Source organism: Talpa europaea, assembly GCF_964194135.1.
Source record: "Talpa europaea genome assembly, chromosome: 3".
NCBI classification, from domain to species: domain Eukaryota; kingdom Metazoa; phylum Chordata; class Mammalia; order Eulipotyphla; family Talpidae; genus Talpa; species Talpa europaea.
The window spans coordinates 17,834,342-17,842,178 of NC_140069.1; the positions used below are offsets into that span (position 1 = coordinate 17,834,342).

Sequence of the window (7,837 nt, forward strand, 5' to 3'; positions counted from 1 at the left end):
AAAAATTACCCTATAGGGAACTGGCTGCTCACCAGGTCTTTTTAGTGATACATTGTGAAACACCCGATGAATCAAATGCCCTTTCAATGCCAAGAAAGTGTTCCAGTCTTGAAGCCAAAATTATGTCTGCAGAAAGCTTTCCATTTGAAATGTATCAGAGTACAATTATAACCATTGTATTTTCTTGGCAGGGATACCAGTAGTCTACAGTATGGACTCAAGTTAAATAAATTGCCTAAATTTTATGAATCCCTGAAATTTTGACTTACAGTGTTGGTAATTTTAAATTTATAATAAAATTGGGTCCCACCAAGACTTTTTTCCACTCCTTATCTAACATGCACATTTTATCATTAAAGACTTTTTTTCCTAGAGAAAGGCGAGCAGAGTCCCAATTCAGGCTTTTTTTTTTTTCCCCTGCAGTAAGAGAATTCCATTTCCTGCCTGTTAGTATTTGTGCCTACAAACACAGCCTGACTTTTGTTTCAATGAGAAGTTTAATGCAATCATTTGATAGCAAGAAAGGAACAAGCAATACTAATCATCTACTTTTAAATATTCTTAGATTATTTTTGAATCTCGTGATTACAGAATTCAGACCACTAAACTCAGTTTGTATCCAGACACACTTGTGATGTCCAAGTCTGAGTAAAATAAAATAAATAAAAAGCCATTGATGGGACTCTGTTGTCTGGCTTATGCGGATACCTCAGAAGGGTTCTCGTTAGTAATACTGTACTTTTAGTTGGCAGAAGTTTCTATTGCCTTGTGTCTTCTCATCTATGCAAACTAAGAGTGTGTTCTCTTTCAGATTTTACAATGGCAAACAAAAGACTAGAATTGAGTGTCTTATATGTGCTCAATCCTTAGTTTACAAGAATGACATACAAAAAGATGCTATATGTTTAATATAAAATGGTTTATGTGCTGCATTTATCCCAAGTTTGACCGATTTAAAGCTCAGGTGGCATGTGCTGTTGCTTTTCCAAAGCATATTAAACATATTGCCATGTTCTGTCTTTTGGCTTTTGTTTTGACACCTTTAAAAGGTATATTTTAGGGTTCAGCATTTAGGAGCCATCATTAAAGGCACAAAACCCAAAGTTCAAAAAGTTAAAGCTGTTTCTGTGAAAAGCCTTTGGTGTTGCACACACCTCATCCATCACTGTAGGGTTAATTATAATGAAAATCAGTGGTGCCTATTAAACACAATTGAACCTGACCTCATTATGGGCAGTGTGGTTTTATACTGTCATTGTTGCTAGTCTAAAGACAAAACTCCTGGGTTGATTTGGTTTAACTCCACTGATCATGTGACTCACCTCTGACCTTGTGTTTTTTTTTTCCATTTCAGAGGCGTAGAGGCTCGGGTGTTTTTTGTGCCAATTGCTTGACCACAAAGACCTCTCTCTGGCGGAAGAATGCAAATGGCGGATATGTATGCAATGCGTGTGGCCTCTACCAGAAGCTTCACTCGGTAAGAACTTGTTAGACTGTTTCAGGAAAAGCTTTATAAAGCCAGCCTGGTCTGTGGTGTGATGAGTACCATCCCCTGGCTGGCAGCGTCTGCCCACGCAGAGTTTAAAACAGGCACTTGGAGTGAACATGTGATTTATGGTGAAATGGCCTGAGATGTTAGGGAAAGATACAGTTGAGACCATTAATAATACATTATATTTCCTTGGATATAAAAGATGAAAATAATTCATGTCTGGGAACTTGACATAATGATAATCAAATGGTTATCAGAATTTGGTGAAATTGATTTAGCTAGAAAGGATCCACCTTCTTCAAGTTCAAAAATACTTAACAAGCTTTTATTTTCTGTTAAAGAGAACCCTCGAGAACCCTCCTGTGTTCAGTATAAAATGTCGGGCAGGAAAAGAGTGCTTGGGAATGCTGGTTTCCAGTGTTCCTTTAGAATTTGTCACATCATCTTGGTGGCCTTGGGACCTGCAGCTCAAGGCAGGGCACATTCAGAGGAGCGGGTCTGAGCAGGAGCCCAGAACATCAGCTGAATTTCTGCAGGGCTGCCCATGGATATTTAGGAGCGGGATCTGAAGGCCCATCTAGCAGACATCAGAATCCAGGGAGCCACATAGGTGCTTTGTGTTTTAAGATCTCTGACTGACTTCCTTTCTCTGGTCCATTGAGGTACTTCATGTAGTTTCTTTGCAGATTTTAGTCAGAATCCCATAATAGAATTTACACTCCCAAATCTCCCATCTGAATATCCATTTAACTTTCTGAAGGATGTTTTCTTTTTTTAGTTTAGAAAGTTTATCTGCTAACAAGAGCTGCCTTTAAAAATAGGAATACCCCATTTAGTAAACAGAAATCTATTTCCCTCTGCCGTTTTCATTTTGTTTGGCATTTTACCATAGCTCTTAGCACAAGCCAATGAATAGATTTCAGCTACAGGGAATAGAATTTTAGACAAAACATCCTCATAAATGGACCATGGGTAGCACTCTAAAAAAAAAAAAATTGCATGCTGCCAACAATACTAATTGGTGGCAAACGGTAAAAACCTTAGTTATTATTAGCATGTAGATAGTAGAAGATTCCTCCTTACCTCACCACCTTATTTTTTTTTTTTTTGCTTTCACCATTTAAACATGGCAATAAACTTTCATTTAATAAGAGCTAACATTAATGATTTTAATTGAACTCTGGACAATCATGGGCCAAGACTTAATTAAACCACTGCTTTTCCAGGTATGATAACTGATATAAACTAAAAAAAATTTTTTAGTAATTATTTTAACATTCATCTCCCGGAGACAAGATGTTTTCAGTTTTGAAACATTTTTTTTATCATAAACTGAAATACATAAAGGTTATACCACATTTCATTTCAAAGACTACCACAAAAATTATGAAAGTTTAGAAATGGTGTTAATGCAAATTTCAGTTTTTCATAAGGTAGAGATTAAATGCTACATATTTTTATAATATGAGTGTGAGCTCTGTGTAAACCTGAAGATTCTGAACAAATAAAGGAACAAGGCATATCCAAAGCACACAGCATGGTGTGTTCATACTGAAACCAGTAATTGAATTGTCAGTAACCAGTGTGTGATTTCTTTGCTTCAAACTACCTTTGTGACAATAGAAACTTTCCAAAAATGATTTATATTTGCATTTTATCTAATATGTAAAAAGTATTCCCTTGCATTAAGGTGCCTCCTTCCTAGTAATAATTTACAAATTACATATTGTATATACTCCTATGGTGTGTAGAAATTATTTCTAGATTTCAGTAATCTTTCAGAAAATTCAGATCTTAGCCCATTTAAGATTCTCTTAAATTTTAATCTGTAAGTATGCATTCATTAAACTTATTCTTCTGATTTTATAACTAAAACTTAGAGCTCTTACTGCAGGTTTTTTAGTATAGACTTATCTATGGATTTTACTTATGTGATACAAACACCTATTGAACATACACATAAATATTAATCATATAGTGCTTAATCTGAATAAAACACTTAAGCAGGGTGAAAGTCAGCATTCAATAAGAATAGATTATAATGACAGATTAAATACTTGAGCCAAGGCCACAAATGAATTTAGACTTGTAACACAAAACAATTGTTCTATCTGTAAGCAAGTAAAATCTCCCATAGTGATGTCAGATATTATTAAAGGAAGAAAAATAAAAGTGAGAAATTAAAAAAAAATAACTCCCATTGAGATGCTTTGATTACCCAATGTATTTCCTACACTTCTATCAGTTTTGCATTCATTATTTATGCTCTAATATTTAATATTTTATATTCACACTTGCAATTACTTAGAAGAATGTTAAAAATATCAGACGGCACAGGCTGCCATAACAAAATACTATACACATTGAGTGACTCAAACAACAGAAATATATTCTCACACGGTTCTGGATGCTGCAAGTCTGAGATCTGAGTGCCTAGATTCTAGAGAAAACTGCTGCTGGCTTGCAAGAGCAGCCTTTTTATTAATGTCCTCATTGAACCTCGTTTTAACTTTGTAAAGGCCCTATCTCTAGATATAGTGATATTAGAGGTTAGAGCTTCAAATTATGAACTTGGGAGAGGGGGCATGATTCAGTCTACAGCAATGTCTAGTTTCCCCACAGTGTCCTCAAAGTCTGTCTGCCATGTCCCTCTGTTGACATCTAAGTGCCTGACTTACAGGTTGAGAAATACTTCAGAAAAATCCCATTTCTTCAAGCAACTTTCTACAAAGTTTTATCACTAAATGTTGCAATTCCAAAAATTATTGAGTTTTGAACAAGCTGTTTTCAAGTAGATTGAAGTTTTCAGGCCTCCCTACAAAGATGAGCATGATTTAATTAGACTAAAATAGTGCGCTTTGGTTACTTCATCTGATCTTGCTTAGGGCAAAAGGAGGAGGTTTAGTAAATCTATAACATAAAGCCTACCCCTGGCTTTGAACTTAAGCATGGTTTATATTTGTGAGGAATTGTTAATGCATTTTAATGTATTTTTTAGTGTTTTCCTTTTATGTATTGTGTGTGTTTTCTCTGCAGACTCCCAGACCTTTAAACATCATTAAACAAAACAACGGTGAGCAGATTATTAGGAGAAGAACAAGAAAGCGCCTTAACCCAGAGGCACTTCAGGCTGAGCAGCTCAACAAACAGCAAAGGGGTGGCGGTGAGGAGCAGGTCAATGGAAGCCCCTTAGAGAGGAGGTCAGAAGATCACTTAACTGAAAGTCACCAGAGAGAAATTCCACTCCCGAGCCTGAGTAAATACGAAGCCCAGGGTTCATTGACTAAAAGCCATTCTGCTCAGCAGCCTGTCCTGGTCAGCCAAACTCTGGATATTCACAAAAGGATGCAACCTTTGCACATTCAGATAAAAAGTCCTCAGGAAAGTACTGGAGACCCAGGAAATAGTTCATCCATATCTGAAGGGAAAGGAAGTTCTGAGAGAGGCAGCCCTATAGAAAAGTACATGAGACCTGCGAAACACCCAAATTACTCACCACCAGGCAGCCCTATTGAAAAGTACCAGTACCCCCTTTTTGGACTTCCCTTTGTACATAATGACTTCCAGAGTGAAGCTGATTGGCTGCGGTTCTGGAGTAAATATAAGCTCTCCATTCCTGGGAATCCGCACTACTTGAGTCATGTGCCTGGCCTACCAAATCCTTGCCAAAACTATGTGCCTTATCCCACCTTCAATCTGCCTCCTCATTTTTCAGCTGTTGGATCAGACAATGACATTCCTCTAGATTTGGCGATCAAGCATTCCAGACCTGGGCCAACTGCAAACGGTGCCTCCAAGGAGAAAACGAAGGCACCATCAAATGTAAAAAATGAAGGTCCCTTGAATGTAGTAAAAACAGAGAAAGTTGATAGAAGTACTCAAGATGAACTTTCAACAAAATGTGTGCACTGTGGCATTGTCTTTCTGGATGAAGTGATGTATGCTTTGCATATGAGTTGCCATGGTGACAGTGGACCTTTCCAGTGCAGCATATGCCAGCATCTTTGCACGGACAAATATGACTTCACAACTCATATCCAGAGGGGCCTGCATAGGAACAATGCACAAGCAGAAAAAAATGGAAAACCTAAAGAGTAAAAACCTTAGCACTTAGCACAATTAAATAGAAATAGGTTTTCTTGATGGGAATTCAATAGCTTGTAATGTCTTATGAAGACCTATTAAAAGAAAATACTTCATAGAGCCTGCCTTATCCAACGTGAAATTCCCTTCTTTTATTATTCTTTCTTTCGATGAGTAGGTTACCAAGATTTAAAAGTGAGACAAATGGTCAGTGAGAAAAAAACATCGAAGATGGTAAATAGTCATGTTTTAGAACATAGTAAGTCAAAACCATCTTGGCAAATGTGTACTGTGGAAACCATCCACAAGAAGTTTCACCATACTGTAATTATTGTTTGTAAAGAAAGAGATCAAAGCTGTCTAGAATTTGGAAGGGTTTACATTTTATGATACTGAAGCAGTATTGGGCTGGCCATTGGCCCATTTGTTCCAAAACCCATAAATTGTTGCCTAAATTTAGAAGTATCATGAAATCCTAGGCAGCTGAAGAGAAAGCTGATCTCCAGGGCAGTGAAAGGAAAATGGCGCCCTCTAACATTTAGCCTCCTTTCATTGACCATGTCTCAGATTTAGAACCAGAAATGGGAGCTGTGGTTAGGCGTAGTAAGAGAGCAGCAAGAAAAGTGACAGATGTGGCACTATGTTTTTGGCCAGCCCTGCCTGTACATACACATGCACACCCTCTCTGATAATTTTGTCCTTTAGATGTTCAAATACTCCTTTCGAAAGTAGTCCTTTTGTTTGCGATTTAGGTTCATTTTATCCAAATATACATGCATTTTTAAAAACAATGTCCTCGATGCTTACGTAGTCATTTTATTTTAGCCAGATATTTCTTTCTTGTATGTGATGAACCAGTTTGGATTTATTTTTTTTAAGCCTCTCTTGATCACTTATCTCACTTAGCACATGATAAGGAAAGGGATCCCCTCTGCTCAAAAGGCTAGATGGATGCAAAACTTCAGACCATGGGCTTAATTTGTTTAGAATACATGGTATTTCTCCACACGGTAACCTGCTGTATTTATTTATTTTCTTTTGGTTAAATATAATTTCCAAACTTTGTGGTCAGGCAGCGTCTAAGGTTACGTTACCACAGACTGACAGTTGGTATATGTACCAATCAATCCCTTCATTAGACTTATACAGGTTTAGTTTAAGTAGCATTAAATAGGATTCTTAGAAATATGTCTTCATAGTACTTTTAATACTTAAGGCTTTGTAAAACTATCCATGAAGGGAAAGCTCCTCAGCATAACTGCTCAGGGAAATAGGGCTAAATAACTGAACATTAAATAATTGGTTAAAGGTGCTGTTAGTCGAGCCTCAATGCTTGCTACAAGGATGTATGTACAAGGACTGACTTTAATAATTTGCATTATATTGTCCCAACCAGTAGTTTATTTTTTGCCACGGAGATGTAGAAGATATTACAAGCTACTGGATGCACTGTCAGATTAACTTATTTCATTAAAGAAGTTGGGAGAACAAATAGGAAAAAAAAAACTTATTTTTCTAGTAAATATTAATGTATTACATTTCAAATAATGGTGCCTGACATATTGAATAATTATTTTCTACAGTGTACGTATGCAACAAAGATATTCCATCATGCATTAGAGTCAGTTCTGGCTCTGCCTAGCTGTTTACATTTGCAAATGTAGCAAACAAGGTAATGAAGCAACTATTTCTATTGCAGTAGATATCTTTTTTGTGTGTGTGTGTGTGCATTAAAGTTGTAAACGGTAACATGAAACAAATGAAAGTTCTTGATATAATGGTATGGAAACAAGAAGGAAATGAAAATATTTTTATGCCTACTTAGGAAAAAAAAGGGTAGCACTATTCATTCCAAGTACTTTTTTTTTTTTAATTTTTAAGCTCTTAACTCACATTGTTATGCTTAAAATGATAAACATATATCCTCTTTTTATTGCTTTGTCTATGTTTCAGATGAAACATTTCAGAGATTATTTTGATAAGTGCTGTTGGATTCTGCAGCACCCATGTTTTTATTGCATTCTGTAGTAGCATTTGCACTCCATTTTTACATTAATTCGCAGTTGCTTTGTATTGTTTTGTTTTGTTTGGGTTTTGTTTCTTTTTCTCAGTGCCAGGTCTTTGTTTCTTAAAGTTGGATGGCAGGTAGAGTTCAACCAGTTCTTGACTGTTGTAGTGAATGAAGTTAAAAATGTCTTTCAGATGTTGTATTGTCATTTCCATTCTTGCATTTTCGTTATCATGTAAAAAAGAGAGATTGAG

At 36.3% G+C, this 7,837-nt stretch overlaps 1 protein-coding gene across 2 annotated transcripts in view; it reads left to right on the plus strand.

The window, feature by feature from the left end:
* The window catches only part of TRPS1 (transcriptional repressor GATA binding 1), a gene marked incomplete at both ends in the record, with an annotated part of 194,011 nt that extends 188,421 nt beyond the window's left edge, over positions 1–5,590 (plus strand). For both annotated transcript variants that reach the window (XM_084229455.1, XM_084229456.1), the window contains 2 exons: positions 1,355–1,477; positions 4,529–5,590. In XM_084229455.1, the coding sequence (XP_084085581.1) occupies positions 1,355–1,477; positions 4,529–5,590 (1,185 nt within the window). The remainder of the gene's footprint in view (positions 1–1,354; positions 1,478–4,528) is intronic.
* Between the last annotated feature and the right edge of the window lie 2,247 nt (positions 5,591–7,837).